Source organism: Macaca fascicularis, chromosome 13 (assembly GCF_037993035.2).
Source record: "Macaca fascicularis isolate 582-1 chromosome 13, T2T-MFA8v1.1".
Taxonomy (NCBI): Eukaryota; Metazoa; Chordata; class Mammalia; order Primates; family Cercopithecidae; genus Macaca; species Macaca fascicularis.
This window is the reverse complement of record NC_088387.1, coordinates 830,383-848,083: the sequence shown is the minus strand read 5'-3', so window position 1 is coordinate 848,083 and position 17,701 is coordinate 830,383. Positions and strand designations below refer to the sequence as shown.

At 43.6% G+C, this 17,701-nt stretch overlaps 1 protein-coding gene across 18 annotated transcripts in view; it reads left to right on the top strand.

The window, feature by feature from the left end:
* ZNF514 (zinc finger protein 514) overlaps positions 1-17,701 on the top strand; it is a 91,985-nt gene that overhangs the window by 50,399 nt on the left and 23,885 nt on the right. For 7 of the 18 annotated variants that reach the window (XM_074010960.1, XM_074010962.1, XM_074010965.1 and 4 more), the window contains 4 exons: positions 514-602; positions 10,436-10,562; positions 10,929-11,024; positions 13,422-16,017. In XM_074010960.1, coding sequence (XP_073867061.1) covers positions 514-602; positions 10,436-10,562; positions 10,929-11,024; positions 13,422-14,407 — 1,298 coding nt within the window. In that variant the 3' untranslated portion in view covers positions 14,408-16,017. Of the gene's footprint in view, positions 1-513; positions 603-10,435; positions 10,563-10,741; positions 11,025-13,421; positions 16,018-17,701 lie in introns of those variants that run through there. The other 11 variants (XM_065526573.2, XM_065526574.2, XM_074010961.1 and 8 more) reach the window with 9 other exon arrangements.

The window sequence follows — 17,701 nt, the reverse complement described above, 5'->3', positions numbered from 1 at the left end:
AGCTTGGGAACACCAGGGGCAGTTTCTCAGGAAGAGGCAGCCTCTGAGCTGGGTTCCCAAGGATGAGGGGAGAGGTGTAACTTCCTCCCCTTAAAGCCTCATCATCCCGCATGGCCTCGCCTTGGGTCTTGTGTAGTTGTTAACCTGTAGGCTAGACTGAAAGTTCCTTGAAGGTCTTTTCCATGTTTATATTTCCAAAAGTCCTAGGAGATGACCTGCATACCGTATGCCCAGCAAATAACTTCAGTGGTGTGGCCAGACTGGTCACACTTCACTCACCTGTAGACTGATGTGGGCCTGTGGACAGATGGGAGCCTCATGCAGCTGTGTACAGGGGCACTTCTCTCAATGTTTGAAGGCTAGAAGCTGCCCCTCAGATCCCTTTGACCCACTGGTGTCCTCAGGACCACGGAGGTGACATTCAGAGCTATTCTGGGTCTCAGGCTTGGGAAGTCTGAGAGCTGTGTGTGCCAGCAGGGTCAGCTTCCCTCACGTCTCCTTCTACCTTCCCAGCTTCCCCTTCTCAGAATCCTGCTCTTCCTCCAGAGAGATTCCCAGGAGCAAAGGGAGCAACCACTTCATTCCTGAAAGCAAGGCCTCAGGTGAGTTGTGTTCTCCATTTTTCCTCAAATGCCTGAACCATGGTTAGCTTTGCCTACTTTTCACCAAACAGTAGCCTCTTTGTTCACTGAGGGAACTGACCCGATGCTGTCTCTGCGGGAGGCTGAGCCCGTCCAAGTGAATGATGGCTCCCTGCCCTGCCCAGGGTGTTCTCTTCTTGCTATGCACCTTCTCAGATCATATTTCTGGAAAGGGCACTGTGGTGACCACCAGGTAATATGACAGCCCTGGCCTTGAAAGAATGTCACAGCCACAGTGGGAGAGGACCCTGACACCCTGAACGCAGCCACCAGTAACATGATGTGAATGGTTTGATGCCAAATGGAGTGGCACACACAGGCCTTTCCATCGAGGTTCACGAAAAGGGGAATTGGCCTGTTCGGAAAGGTTGAGAAAGCTTGTGGAGAATTGGGGACAAGTGGGTTCTGAGGGTATAGACAGGTGGGCAGGCCATTTGAGGCTGGGTCCCTGTTCAGATGTTATCTCCCTGGATTAGGGAGGAGACACACTTAACTTTACTGTTGACAGGCTGTGTGGCCTTGGATGAGTCACCTAACCTCTCTGTGCATTGGTTTGCCTCCTGTAACATGAAGACTATAATAATGTTAACGATAATGAAAATAGTTATTATTTATGGAGAACAAAACCTGTATCAGGAACTATTCTCTACAATTTACACATACTAATTCATTTTGTCTCTAAAACGTTCCCATAAATGGTTACCATTCTGAAGAATGGTAACCAAAGTGTGGAGAGGTTAACTGAAGAAATCAAGGCACAGAGAGAGAAAGTAACCTGTTTGTGGTTATCCAGTTAGTGAGGAAGGGACCCCAATTTTACATCCAGGCTGTCTAGCTCTGAGATCTTAACCACTCAATCATAGAACTGCCTCATGTGGTTGTTAGAGTCCGCTGGTAGTTCCACTGGCAGATGGTAACTGCCTAATCCTTGTTGGCATCAGGATTCATGGTGACTGGCCCTCAAGGGGGATTCAGGTTTGGCTCTCGTGAGCTGGATGTGGAGGGGTACAAATGCCAGCCTCCGGGGTTTCCCAGCATCCAGGATAGGCATGGGATTCAGGCTTGATGATAGACACTGACATTTAACTTTTAAGCCAAAACGGGAACCCCCCCAGTAAGGCATTTAATCAGTAACGTCATAAATAGCGTTCAGATCTTTTTGGCCTTGACGTACATCGTTCAGAGATTTATCGAGTGCTTAGGTGGGTTCAGTGTGGTAATCATGGCCCCGCATCTCAGTGGCTCGCAGTCAGAAAGAGTGTCTTCTTTCCGCTGTCTTTATCGGTCGTGGGCTAACTGTGACTCTGCTCCACACCCTCTTCTCTCTGAGTTTCAGGCTGACGGGTCAGCCCCCTCTGGGATATGCTGTTCTGCTTTTGTTTTTGTTTTTGTTTAGCATTATTATTATTATTTTTTATTATACTTTAAGTTCTAGGGTACATGTGCACAAAGTGCAGGTTTGTTGCATAGGTATACATGTGCCATGTTGGTGTGCTGCATCCATTAACTCATTTATATTAGGTATATCTCCTAATGCTATCCCCCGCCCCCATGACAGGCCCAGTGTGTGATGTTCCCCTTCCTGTGTCCAAGTGTTCTCATTGTTCAATTCCCACCTATGAGTGAGAACATGTGGTGTTTGGTTTTCTGTGCTTGCAATAGTTTGCTCAGAATGATGGTTTCCAGCTGCATCCATGTCCCTACAAAGGACATGAACTCATCCTTTTTTATGGCTGCATAGTATTCCATGGTGTATATGTGCCACATTTTCTTAATCCAGCCTATCATTGATGGGCATTTGGGTTGGTTCCAAGTCTTTGCTGTTGTGAATAGTGCTGCAATAAATCTACGTGTGCATGTGTCTTTATAGCAGCATGATTTATAATCCTTTGGGTACATACCTGGTAATGGGATGGCTCGGTCAAATGGTATTTCTAGTTCTAGATCCTTGAGGAATCGCCACACTGTCTTCCACAATGGTTGAACTAGTTTACAGTCCCACCAACAGTGTAAAAGTGTTCCTATTTCTCCACATCCTCTCCAGCACCTGTTGTTTCCTGACTTTTAATGATCGCCATTCTAACTGGTGTGAGATGGTATCTCATTGTGGTTTTGATTTGCATTTCTTTGATGGTGAGTGATGGTGAGCAGTTTTTCATGTATCTGTTGGCTGCATAAATGTCTTCTTTTGAGAAGTGTCTGTTCATATCCTTTGCCCACTTTTTGATGGAGTTGTTTGATTTTTTCTTGTAAATTTGTTTAAGTTATTTGTAGATTCTGGATATTAGCCCTTTGCCAGAGCATTTGTCAATTTTGGCTTTTGTTGCCATTGCTTTTGGTGTTTTAGACATGAAGTCCTTGCCCATGCCTATGTCCTGAATGCTATTGCCTAGGTTTTCTTCTAGGGTTTTTATGGTTTTAGGTCTAACATTTAAGTCTTTAATTCATCTTGAATTCATTTTTGTGTAAGGTGTAAGGAAGGTATCCAGTTTCAGCTTTCTACATATGGCTAGCCAGTTTTCCCAGTACCATTTGTTAAATAGGGAATTTTTTCCACATTTCTTGTTTTTGTCAGGTTTGTCAAAGATCAGATGGTTGTAGATGTGTGGCATTATTTCTGAGGGCTCTGTTCTGTTCTATAGGTCTATATCTCTCTTTTGGTACCAGTACCATGCTGTTTTGGGTACGGTAGCCTTGTAGTATAGTTTGAAGTCAGGTAGCATGATGCCTCCAGCTTTGTTCTTTTGGCTTGGGATTGTCTTGGCAATGTGGGCTCTTTTTTGGTTCCATATAAACTTTAAAGTAGTTTTTCCAATTCTTTGAAGAAAGTCATTGGTAGCTTAATGGGGATGGCATTGAATCTATAAATTACCTAGGGCAGCATGGCCATTTTCACGATATTGATTCTTCCTATCCATGAGCATGGAATGTTCTTCCATTTGTTTGTATCCTCTTTTATTTCATTGAGCAGTGGTCTGTAGTTCTCTTTGAAGAGGTCCTTCACATCCCTTGTAAGTTGGATTCCTAGGTATTTTATTCTCTTTGAAGCAATTGTGAATGGAAGTTCACTCATGATTTGGCTCTCTGTTTTGTCTGTCATTGGTGTATAGGAATGCTTGTGATTTTTGCACATTGATTTTGTATCCTGAGATTTTGCTGAAGTTACTTATCAGCTTAAGGAGATTTTGGGCTGAGGCGATGGGGTTTTCTAAATATACAACCATATCATCTGCAAACAGGGACAGTCTGACTTCCTCTTTTCCTAACTGAATACCCTTTATTTCTTTCTCCTGCCTGATTGCCCTGGCCAGAACTTCCAACACTATGTTGAGTAGGAGTGGTGAGAGAGGGCATCCCTGTCTTGTGCCAGTTTTCAAAGGGAATTTTTCCAGTTTTTGCCCATTCAGTATGATACTGGCTGTGGGTTTGTCATAAATAGCTTTTATTATTTTGAGATACGTCCCATCAATACCAAATTTATTGAGAATTTTTAGCATGAAGGGCTGTTGAATTTTGTCGAAGGCCTTTTCTGCATCTATTGAGATAATCATGTGGTTTTTTCTTTGGTTCTGTTTATATGCTGGATTACGTTTATTGATTTGCATATGTTGAACCAGCCTTGCATCCCAGGGATGAAGCCCACTTGATCATGGTGGATTTTGATGTGCTTCTGGATTCGGTTTGCCAGTATTTTATTGAGGATTTTTGCATCAATGTTCATCAGGGATATTGGTCCAAAATTCTCTTTTTTTGTTATGTCTCTGCCAAGCTTTGGTATCAGGATGATGTTGGCCTCATAAAATGAGTTAGGGAGGATTCCCTCTTTTTCTATCTATTGGAGTAGTTTCAGAAGGAATGGTACCAGTTCCTGCTTGTATGTGGAATTCGGCTGTGAATCCGTCTGGTCCCGGACTTTTTTTGGTTGGTAGGCTATTAATTATTGCCTCAATTTCGGAGCCTGTTATTGGTCTTTTCAGGAATTCAACTTCTTCCTGGTTTAGTCTTGGGAGAGTGTATGTGTCCAGGAATTTATCCATTTCTTCTAGATTTTCTAGTTTATTTGTGTAGAGGTGTTTATAGTATTCTCTGATGGTAGTTTGTGTTTCTGTTGGATCGGTGGTGATAACCCCTTTATCATTTTTTATTGCGTCTATTTGATTCTTCTCTCTTTTCTTCTTTATTAGTCTTGCTAGCGGTCTATCAGTTTTGTTGATCTTTTCAAAAAACCAGCTCCTGGATTCATTGATTTTTTGAAGGGTTTTTTGTGTCTCTATCTCCTTCAGTTCTGCTCTGATCTTAGTTATTTCTTGCTTTCTGCTAGCTTTTGAATGTGTTTGCTCTTGCTTCTCTAGTTCTTTTAATTGTGATGTTAGGGTGTCAATTTTAGATCTTTCCTGCTTTCTCTTGTGGACATTTGGTGCTATAGATTTCCCTCTACACACTGCTTTAAATATATCCCAGAGATTCTAGTATGTTGTATCTTTGTCCTCATTGGTTTCAAAGAACATCTTTATTTCTGCCTTCATTTCGTTTTGTACCCAGTAGTCTTTCAGGAGCAGGTTGTTCAGTGTCCATGTAGTTGAGCAGTTTTGAGTGAGTTTCTTCATCCTGAGTTCTAGTTTGATTGCACTGTGGTCTGAGAGACAGTTTGTTATAATTTCTGTTCTTTTACATTTGCTGAGGAGTGCTTTACTTCCAATTATGTGGTCAATTTTGGAATAAGTGCGATGTGGTGCTGAGAAGAATGTATATTCTGTTGATTTGGGGTGGAGAGTTCTGTAACTGTCTGTTAGGTCCGCTTGGTGCAGAGTTGAGTTCAAGTCCTGAATATCCTTGTTAACTTTCTGTCTCGTGGATCTGTCTAATGTTGACAGTGGGGTGTAAAGTCTCCCATTATTATTGTGTGGGAGTCTAAGTCTCTTTGTAGGTATCTAAAGACTTGCTTTATGAATCTGTGTGCTCCTGTATTGGGTGCCTGTATATTTAGGATAGTTAGCTCTTCTTGTCAAATTGATCCCTTTACCATTATGTAATGGCCTTCTTTGTCTCTTTTGATCTTTGTTGGTTTAAAGTCTGTTTTATCAGAGACTACGATTGCAACCCCTGCTTTTATTTGCTTTCCATTTGCTTAGTAGATCTTCCTCCATCCCTTTATTTTGAGCCTATGTGTGTCTCTGCATGTGAGATGGGTCTCCTGAGTACAGCACACTGATGAGTCTTGACTCGTGATCTAATTTGCCAGTCTGTGTCTTTTAATTGGAGCATTTAGCCCATTTACATTTAAGGTTAATATTGTTATGTGTGAATTTGAGCCTGTCATTATGATGTTAGCTGGTTATTTTGCTTGTTAGTTGATGCAGTTTCTTCCTAGCATCGATGGTCTTTACAATTTGGCATGTTTTTGCAGTGGCTGGTACTGGTTGTTCCTCTCCAGGTTTAGTGCTTCCTTCAGGAGCTCTTGTAAGGCAGGCCTAGTGGTGACAAAATCTCTCAGCATTTGCTTGTCTGTAAAGGATTTTATTTCTCCTTCACTTATGAAGCTTAGTTTGGCTGGATATGAAATTCTGGGTTCAAAATTCTTTAAGAATGTTGAATATTGGCCCCCATTCTCTTCTGGCTTGTAGAGTTTCTGCTGAGAGATCTGCTGTTAGTCTGATGGGCTTCCCTTTGTGGGTAACCCGGCCTTTCTCTTTGACTGCCCTTAACATTTTTTCCTTCATTTCAACTTTGGTGAATCTGACTATTACGTGTCTTGGGGTTACTCTTCCCAGGGAGTATCATTGTGGTGTTCTCTGTATTTCCTGAATTTGGATGTTGGCCTGCCTTGCTAGGTTGGGGAAGTTCTCCTGGATAATATCCTGAAGAGTATTTTCCAACTTGGTTCCATTCTCCCCGTCACTTTCTGGTACACCAATCAGATGTAGATACGGTCTTTTCACATAGTCCCATATTTCTTGGAGAAATGTTCGTTTCTTTTTACTCTTTTTTCTCTAAATTTCTCGCTTCATTTCATTCATTTGATCTTCAATCACTGATATCCTTTCTTCCAGTTGATTGAATCGGTTACCGAAGCTTGTGCATGCATCACGTAGTTCTTGTGCCATGGTTTTCAGCTCCATCAGGCCAGTTAAGGACTTCTCTGCACTGGTTATCCTAGTTAGCCATTTGTCTAATCTTTTTTCAAGGTTTTTAGCTTCTTTGCGATGGGTTCAAACTTCCTCCTTTAGCATGGAGAAGTTTGATCATCTGAAGCCTTCTTCTCTCAACTTGTCAAAGTCATTCTCCATCCAGCTTTGTTCTGTTGCTGGCGAGGATCTGCATTCCTTTGGAGGAGAAGAGGTGCTCTGATTTTTAGAGTTTTCAACTTTTCTGCTCTGGTTTCTCCCCATCTTTGTGGTTTTATCTACCTTTGGTCTTTGATGATGGTGATGGGGTTTTGGTGTGGATGTCCTTTCTGTTTGTTAGTTTTCCTTCTAACAGTCAGGACCCTCAGCTGCAGGTCTGTTGGAGTTTGCTGGAGGTCCACTCCAGGCCTTGTTTGCCTGTGTATCACCAGCAGAGGCTGCAGAACAGTGAGTATTGCAGAACAGCAAATGTTGCAGCTTGATCGTTCCTCTGGAAGCTTCGTCTCAGAGGGGCAACTGGCCATGTGAAGTGTCAGTTGGCCCCTACTGGAGGTACCTCCCAGTTAGGCTACTCGGAGGTCAGGGACCCACTTGAGGAGGCAGTCTGTCCGTTCTCAGTTCTCAAACTCCATGCTGGGAGAACCACTACTCTCTTCAAAGCTGTTCAGACAGGGACATTTAAGTGCCTCTTGTTCAGCTGTGCCCTGCCCCCAGAGGTGGAGTCTACAGAGTCAGGCAGGCCTCTTTGAGCTGCAGTGGGCTCTACCCAGTTCGTGCTTCCTGGCCACTTTCTTTACCTACTGAAGCCTCAGCAATGGTGGGCACCCCTCCCCCAGCCTATGCTGTTCTTGTATCAGAGGGAAAGAGCAGTGTCAGAACCTGGGGATAGCTCTTTGGGCTTCCAATCAGAAGTGGCCCATGTGGCTTCTGCTCACAACCAACTGGCTGTTGCAGGTCCCGTGGCCAAGCCTAATGTTAATGAAGTGGGAAGTATTAGCCTCCTAGAGTGAGGATCCCAAAGGGAAGGGCAGGGATTATATTAAGCAAATAATTCATCTATCACTGTATATTTTCTTAACCATTGATGTTCACTTCCCTCTCTCCTGCACACAAAATGCCCTCCAAGAGAATTAACCCAGGAGCCGCATCCAGTCAGAGCATCATGATCAAAGTCCTGGATGGTGCGATAGTCTGGATGGAGATCCTGTGGGTCTGGATACCTATAAACTAAAAGGACAGTTACCTGAATCCATATATCCAATATACAATATACAGTGAGCAATGGGGACAGGATGGCCTCGGTAAACATTCCTTTGCAGAAAGGGGAAGCATGGGAAGAGCCAGTCCCAGGTCCATAGCAGTGGTGAAATTCCACTGGACAGACACTGTGAGGACCCGTGGTCTTGGAATGGGAAAGTCTGCAGGTTACTCCCTGGTTCTGCTCCCTGGGTGATGCTCCCCAGCCTAGTGTTTTCCTTGGCTGTTGGCTTTGCCCTTGGGAAGTTCCTTCCTTTTGATACCTGCTTGGTGTCATATGAAGATGATACTGGAGAATAAGCTTTCTTGGGGGCAAAGCAGCTTTTTCATCCTGCCAGAGTAGGTTGGTGGCCCAGGATTGTTTTAAGTGCAACTCTAAAAACTTCAACAGCTTTTTATGACTTTGTTTCCAGTTGGCTCCATGTGTCAGTGGTTTGACCCACAGTTCTTTTTGAAATATGCCCCCTTTGTTAGCCTTAATTGTGGAGTTTTTGGATTTCCTTTGAAAATCCATACTTTTTTTCACTCTAAACAGTTTGGTCCCACTGAAAGCCTTTACTGGGAGCCTTTTGAAATTATTGGGAGATTTACTGGGAGCCTTTTGAAATTACTCAGAGGTTTAAACCAAAGGTTTGACAACCCTATCTATGATTTGGTCCCTGATAATGGGCTGAGTTTTAATTAGTCGTTGTCATGCAGAAGCTGATGTATATTGTCTTTGGCCAGTTGGAAATGAGAACTGGTTGTCTCCAACCCTGCAAGTCCTAGCATTTCTGGACGTTTCCTATTGCCTTCCATTTTTGTTTTGCAAACCACAACTCTTGAGCTCATTTTTTCTTGTAATACTTTGTCAAACTCAGCCTATAAAACCACCTCACACTACTAATATTATGTTTCCAGTCTCTTCTCGTAACATCACAAGCTCATGCTTTCATCGTTCATCTTTCAAGTTACCAAAGGCAATCGTTTCACCAAACAGTTCACCACCAAATTACATGGGTTGCCACCTTGCCAATAAGTTTCCTCACTGCCTGGCCCGGACTCCAGTGTCATCTAGTTTTGGCTTTTCATTATGGCAGAACTCCACTTTGAGTACCAGTTTTTTAATGAGTCAGTATAGGCCAGTTATGCCGTGATAGCAACAGCAAACCCTCAGAGACTTACGCCATGAAAGGTTCCCTCTTGCCACGTTACATGACAGCCGTGGCTTTGCCCACATCTTCACTCAGATCATTTGCTGTTCTCAAGGCAGACAGGAAGGGACAACTGCAGAACCCCCACTGGCCCTGAAGGCTTTTGCTCACCTGTAGCTCGTGTCTTTCACGTTCAGTGTGAGAAAGCAGATGACATCGCCCCACCTGGGGCAGGGGGAGGCAGAAGCTCAATTCTTCAGGGAGGGCCAGTGGATATTTTGGACAAATAATATAACCTATCAAAAGAGGTCAGTATAGTAGTGAATTTTTCATGTTTGATTATTTTGGATGATTTTTATATTATAAAATTGTTACTTCAGCTTTTCTGTGGAATCCGCGTCTAAATGGGATTTGATTTCTAAACACTTTGGGGTAAAAGTAACAGGAATTTATAGTGCTTTCACCTACTCTGCTTTTCAGTGGATTGCCATACACTGTAAGCCAAGTGGGAGGTGTTCCAATTACTGAGATTGAAGGTGACAGGACAGTTCTGGCCAGGACCTGTGGAGTCGTTATACTTTACAAGGGCGACCTGGGGTCCAGGGTCTCATGCTCAGCTTTGTAAACTTAGGGACTGAATAATGATCAGGCTTTGGGGGAAAGGATCGTGCTAGTCAGACTCACAAAACCTACTGTTTCATCGTAAAGCCACTCATTTACTTTTGCGGAACTGTGTGCTGGCAGGCAGGTGGAGGATAAATTATCACAAGCTCCAGATTACTTGATTTGGCCTTACTGTTGTTAAAATCATAGGTCACAAGTTTCAAAAATACTTTATTAGAAAACTGTTGATCCTTGTGCATTTGAGAATGCAAAGCATATTCATCATTAATTCTAATTGATTCCAATTAAATGTAACTAGATTGAGAATAAGACCTTTTGACAAATGAGGAAATGTATTACATTTACCTCTGACTAAGAAGAATGTCTCCGTAGGCCTGATTCACCTGAGACACTGGTTATATTTCATGTTGATAGTGGACATTAGGTGGGACATTGGGTGGGATACCAAGTAGTAAGGATGGTACAATCCCTGGAGCAGCTTAAATATTTTTGAGATAACAAAACCCACAACTCTGTGGGCCCTGGGATAGCTGGCGGGCACTGAGAATCCCTTGTTGCATGCCCTGAGGTTCTCCGTAGATGCCTGCCCGCTCTTCTCCCCTGGGCCGTGAGGGAGGTCCTTCAGGGCACAGCAGGAGTGTCTTCTGTGTTTCAGAACCTGATGACATTCGAAGATGTGGCCGTGGAATTCACCCAGGGGGAGTGGGGGCAGCTGAACCCTGCTCAGAAGGACCTCTACAGGGAGGTGATGCTGGAGAACTTCAGGAACCTGGCCTTTCTGGGTGAGCAAGGCCTCCAAAGCCCAAAGCCTGCCCACAGGACTTCTTGATTTCCTTGATGTGTAAGAGTTAGCGATGTCTGGGCCAGTTGACTGAGTCTTGCCCTGGGTTTCCTTGGGAAGTCTGGAATCAGACATTTACATTCTCTCTGGGGCCCAGTGATACGGTATTTCTGTTCCTAGTTCCAGGAAACATCCAGCTACTTACGGAGTTGAAATAGGAAGTTACCTGGTGTGTTCCTGATTTTTCACAATGCCTGTTCCCTGGAGGCTTTCCACACCTACAGTGTTTCTCCACCTTGAAGATGAAGATCCAAAGACACGGCCACTGGCACACGCAACCAAAATCCTTTTCCTTCTCTACCGTCAGGCCTTCCAGTATCCAAACCATATGTGATCTGCCAGTTGGAGGAAGGGGGCGAGCCCTTCATCGTGGAGAGAGAAATCTCAACAGGGGCCTACTCAGGTGAGTGAGGCAGTGAGAGCATTGCATACGCTAACGCCCAGCTGGGGTGGGAGGTAGCCCTGAGCCTTTGGTCAGGGTGCTGTCTTTTCAGAAGATGAACTCACTTGGCAGGAGCACTCAACTCTGGTATGTTGAAGTTTATAATTATTTCTGGTGTCAGAAGAGGAGATGTTCATTTTCTTTTCTAGGTTTTGTGCTTTGTTTGGTGCCCATCTCTGCCCATGCCTTCTGGGTTATTGGTGCCATGCAGCATCACGAGATGTCTCATAGTCGATGTTAGATGGATCAACAATCATATAGGGCCAGGCAGTCCTAGATCAGCAGAGTTAAGGGAGTTAGTGAGGGATCAGGCAGAAAAGTTGAGCACCCCAGAAATGAAAGGGTGACAGGCAGTGACAGACAGGAGATGTCAGAAAGATCCAGGTGAGGACACTTCAAGCTTGATTAAGCTGAGTCTCAAAAAAAGTGGTTCCAGGAACAAAGACCGCTCCCTGACAGCCGTTGACAGCATCCCTTTGAGACCTGGGATTCTTAGGTGACTGGAGAGTACCTGGTAGGCTGTATGCTTTGGAGCAGAATTCTTGACTCAAAGCTTTCTGACTGCCGTGTGTGACCCAAGCACACTGGAGGCACATGACAGTCTATGCCAGTTCATTTCCATGAGCCAGAATCTTACCCGTGGCCATAGCTGAAGCTCAGGAAAGTGGTGCTAAATTCCTGAGAGGACAGGCTGGGCTTTATGAGAGGAACCTAGGTTATGGCAGAGGGGGAAGATGCTGATCTCCTCTGTACTGGTACTTGATCTTTTTTCCTTCCAAAATGAGATCAAGGGTTTAACATCTGGATCTGGTCATCTGTTTATTTAACAGTGGTGTATAAGCATGGCTATGTTTCAGAACGTCCCAGGGAGCTTGTTACACATTCAGGTTCCCAGGAGCCACACAAGACCTGCTGACTCAGAAACTCTCTGACTGGCCTCTGGGACCACTAGTTAGGCATTACCAGTCATTTCCTTCTTCAGAAGTGTGCCTGTTATTATTATTATTGTATTAATTTCCCACTGTGTCTGAAACAGAGTGGCACAAACCTGGTGGCTTTAAACAACACAAACTCATGTCATAGTTCACAGGTCAGAAGTCTGGCGCGTGTGTCACATGGTTCCAGCCAAGATGTCCACAGGGCTGTGTACCTTTCTGGAGTGTCTGGGCACCTTTTTCTTTTCATTTGGGTTGTTGGCAGCACCAATACCTTGCAGTTCTAAAACTGAGGTCCTTGTTCTCTTGCTGGCTATAAACAGATGGGTGTTCCCAGCTTCTAGAGACTCCAGATTACTTGGCTGAAAGTGTGCCTCCTCCATCTTCAAAGCCAGCAGCGGCTCACACACCTTTCTGTGCAGCCAGGAAATGCTCTCCGATTTTAAGCACGCGTGATTAGATTTGACCTATTTAAATAGTCCAGGAGAATCTCCCCATCTCCAGCTCTGAGCCCTTAGTCACGTCTGCAGAGTCCCTCTTGTCATGTAAGGTGACCACTCACAGGTTCTTGTGCTTAGGACATGGGCATCTTTAGGGGAGAGTTTCTCTTCCTGTCGTAATTATGTAGAGTGATATGATACGTGTGATATGTATATGTCCATAATATATAATAATATAGAGTATGCACTCAGGTATTAAAGGAATACTTCGTGGAGGACATGAGCTTGTCCCTGAAAGGTACGCAAAGTCTTAAAGAAAGTGGTGAGAGGGGCAGTGGATATATGGGAAACAGGAAGGCAGCCAGTTTCTGTGCTCAAGGCACTTGCTGAAAAAGAGGACAGGACCTGGTGAAGTATTATAGAGCTATAGTGAAAGATTAAGGGTTTATCCTGTAGGCACTGGAGAGCCTTTGGAAGATTAAGACTGGGAAGAAACTTAAGGAAATGGGCATTTGGAAAAGAAGAAAGTGAAGGGTTTCAGGAAACCTGGAGGTAGGAAGACTGGGTAGAACTCTGTTACAATTATGTAGGCCTGAAGAAATTGTGAGAATATAGAATCTGTACCTGGTGACTTACAATCCTATACTTTGTTTATTGATTTTTGTCACCATCCCTTAAACTTAATCTATTTCCCTTGTCCCCCTTCCTACCCTCCTCTCATCTTTGGTCTTTGGACTCACTTTGTGTACTGGAATCTAAACACAGATTTCTCAGATTTTCTTAATCTCCAGTCATCTGCTCATCCCTTGTTCTCAATACTCCAAAACCATTTTCAGACATAAGCCATTATTGAAAAAATCCATACATCCCTTTTAGGTATTATTTTAAAGCTTAATTATTTCACATTTATTATAGGAGCTTGCTTTTCTTGGTACATAGGACATTCTACATACTAGAATGTCTTCATTTTTTTTTTTTAACAGACTGGGAGAGAAGGTCTAAATCCAAGGAATCAATGCCAAGTTGGGGAATTTCCAAAGAAGAATTATTCCAGGTAGTATCAGTGGAAAAACATATTGAAGATGTGCTGCAGTTCTCAAAGTTGAAAGCAGCCTGCGGTTGCGATGGCCAGTTAGAGATGCAGCAGATAAAACAGGAGACACATCTGAAACAAATGTCAACCACTCACAAACCTGCTACCACCCTTAGCAGAGATTACGAATGGAATAGATTTGGGAGAAGCTTAGGTTTAAGATCAGTCCTTGTTAACCAACACAGTGTTCTAATGGGAGAAGGGTCTTATAAATGTGACACCGAATTCAGGCAGACTCCAGAGGGAAATAACTCTCAGAGAACCCATCCAGAGAAGAGATCTTGTAAATGCAATGAATGTGGGAAGTCCTTTCACTTCCAGTCAGAACTCCGGCGCCATCAGCGATGTCACACTGGAGAAAAGCCCTACGAATGCAGTGACTGTAGAAGAGCCTTTGGTCATATTTCATCCCTTATTAAACATCAAAGAACTCATACTGGAGAAAAGCCCTATGAATGCAGTGAATGTGGGAGAGCCTTCAGCCAGAGCTCATCTCTTGTTCTGCACTATAGATTTCACACAGGAGAGAAACCCTACAGATGTAATGAGTGTGGACGAGCCTTTGGCCACACTTCCTCCCTTATTAAGCATCAGAGGACTCATACTGGAGAAAAGCCCTATGAATGCAGGGAATGTGGGAGAACCTTCAGCCAGAGCTCCTCACTCATTGTGCATTACAGATTTCATACTGGAGAGAAACCTTACAAATGCAATAAATGTGGGAGAGCCTTCAGCCAGAGTTCATCTCTCACTCAACATTACAGATTTCACACTGGAGAGAAGCCCTACAAATGTAATGAGTGTGGAAGGGCCTTTGCTCATACTGCATCGCTTATTAAACATCAGAGAAGTCATGCTGGGAAAAAACCCCTATGAATTCAGTGAATATAGAAGGGCTTTCAGCTGGAGTGCAGATATCACCAGAACTTAAAGAATTCATATCAGAGAGAGATCCTGAAGGGGTAATGTGTGTGGGAAGACCACCTCTTGTTCCACATCAGGAAATAATTACTAAAGAGAATCCCTATCAATGTAAGGAGGGAGTGGGCCTCCCCTCTCTTACCAAACACAGAAGAATCCATACTAGTGAGAAACCACGTGAATGCAATGAACGTGGAAAGGCTTCGATCAGAGGATGCATATTATTCAGCATCAGACAGCCGACACTGGGGAGGAGGCTTATCAGTGCAGTGAGTGTTCAGTTACATACTGACTGTTTAAGAAAATCAGATAACTTGTACTGGAGAGAAATTCTACAAGTGTGGTAAGTATGGAAAAATCTTTAGTTGTATCTCTTCCTTTGCTAGGCACCAAGAACACATACTAGAGAGAGGCCCTATGAAAGCAGGAAATAGAGGAAGGGCCTTCAGTCAGAGCTCATCCCGTATTAAGCATCAGAAAATTCATACCTGAGAAAAACCTGTGAATGTGGGCATGTGGGAGCGCCTTCTGCCAAACCTCATTGCTTTATAAGCCCCTTAGAACTCTCCCTACTAGCTGGAAACTCTGGTAATGTGATGAGCGTGGGAAAGGCTTTCATGGATGTTCCACAAAAACACGTTAGAGAATTTGTACATTAGAGAATTTGTGCCAGAGCAACTCTTCAAATTTAGTGAAACTGGGAAAACCCACTAGTACAGTTCAAACCTCAGTATTCACCTCAGAGAGAAACCTTGGGAACATGATGAATGTGAGGAAAGTTCCTTTCCAGGTTGAGATGTATGAAACTAGAGCTGAAAAGAAGCTGAGAAATGACCTTGTCTGGTGATTTTTTGCCTGGTGGGGCCATTTGTATAACCACACTTGTGCATTGCCTCCTCATGCTGTTACTGACGGGGCAGGGTGCCATGCATGGTGCAGAGGATGGAGGCTGAGAAAGGTAGACGGCTACCCGTGATCTAGCCCAGTCGTAGTTTAGAGCTAATGAAACTGATGTTCAAAAAGCGACAGGCTGGGCCTCTTTCCTGTGGTTCACAGCTGTAGCGTGGAGATTAGTAGACTGGACCTTTCCAGCACAACACCTCCATGCACTGCTTTCTCTGTAGCACATGTTACCTTTCTTTGTGAGGCAATGGAGTGGTCTAGGATTGAACAAAAAGCAATTTTCATTACATCTTTATGCTAATAGATTTGGAATTTTTGAAGTGAAGTGAAACCTTGTTTAAACATTAAAATTACTAAAATATGGGTACATTACACACAATCCAGATCTCAAACACGTGATTCTAAGTGAAAGAAGGCAGATGTCAGAGACCGCATATTTTCTAGTACCATTTTAGGAAATGTCCAGAAATGGCAGATCTTCAGAAACAAAGTAACTGCAAATGTTACAAGGAATCTTTTCGGGGTGATGAAAATGTTCCAAAACTATATGGTGGTGATGGTTGAATAATTTGGTAACTTCACTAAAAATCATTGAATTGTTCACTTTATATGGGCAGATTTATGGCAAATATACTTCAATAAAATCAGTTTTCAAAATCAAATTTACAGATATACCAACCATTGCTAAACAAATGTTCCTGTTTTGTTAGTTACTTCAAACCATCTGTGCATTTTTGGTGTCACTTTCTATTTTCTATAACAGTTACCCCTGCATGTACTGGGTCTCAGAACCTTGTCAGACTCTTCTTTAGAGTCCCTGTGATGTTGGCTCGGTAACCCAGGTGGGGAAGCCTAGACCAGGAGCTGGTGTAGACCGAAGGATACTTGCCTAATAGGATTAGCCTATACCGAGGGAAATCCTTCAACTATTTAAAGTCCAGAGGAGGAACTTGAGCCCAGAATTCAGGGAAGCAGCACAAAGCGGGCCCATGCAGACAGGCTGGGTCTAAGAGTCCACAAGGTTGGCCAGGGCAGGCAGGATGCACGGGGGCATCTGGATCTGGAAGTACTTGGACAACTGAGGTTGAGATGCCAGTCTTGGAGCCCAAAAATCACACAGAAATTTCTTCCCAGACAGCCAAGGTTTACAGGAGCAGAAATAGCAAATATTTTCTTGCTCCATCTCTCCCTTTTTTCCCAGTGCCCTTTTCTGTACCTACCCAGATCGCTTTATACCTGGACATCTGTCACAATTTTGTAACTGGTCTTTGTCCAAACTCTGTTCTTCTCTTGTATCCTTGCCATGTTAACCATACTCACCAGTTTGAACCCAGTGTCCTGCCCTCCAAAAATCCTTTGCACTTCCTCCAAGATAAATCCTCACCCCCGTGTGTGGTATACAATGTCCTCTTTAGGCTGCCCCAACCTCCTGCCGCTCCTGACAGAAGCCTCCGTTGCACACAAACGCTCTCTTATCATCCCTCAGACATGCCTTTCTACTTCTCAGCCTGTAAACCTTTACCTTACTGTTCCATCAGCCTGGGGCACCTTTTCTACCTACGTGAAGCCTACGTAATCAGTCAGAAACCCGTGTAACTTTCCCTTCCTCGGGGAGGTGTTCTCTTGGAAACTGATATGAAGTCGTATCTTACCATCTGTGATCATAAACCTTTGTTCGCATAAGTTTTTTAAAATGGATGATATCTAGACTTGTGGTAAATCTTATCACTGTCTTGATCTATTGAAATAATTTTTATCACTTTACCACTTTCTTATTTCCTGAACCAGCTGACAACAGAAAAAGTCAAATGGTAAAATATTTTAAGAGATTTGTTCTGAGACAAGTATGACTGACCTGTAGGCATAGTTGACCAGCATTTGCCTTAAAACAGAGGCCTTACGACAAACAAAAACAGACTCTTTGTAGCAATAACAACATGACAGTAAGTCCTGAGAGAAATCAAAGGGTTTTACTCCAAAATAGATTTCTCTTAAGTCTGATAAGAAACCAGTCTGACAGAGCCCCAGGAGATCCTGAGAACATGTGCCCAAAGTGGCTCTTGTCAGGAGCAGCAGCAGGTTGGAGCAGCCTAAAGAGGACATTATATACCACACACGGGAGTGAGGATTTATCTTGCAGGAAGGGCAAAGGATTTTTGGAGGGCAGGACACTGGGTTCAAACTGGTGAGTATGGTTAACATGGCAAGGATATGTGAGAAGAAGAGACAGTTGTGCTGTCAGGCTACAGCTTGGTTTCATACATTTTTACATTTTAGGGGAATGTCAGACATCGATACGTGGAAGATTTACATTGGTTCGATAGAGAAAGGCAGGACAACTTGAAG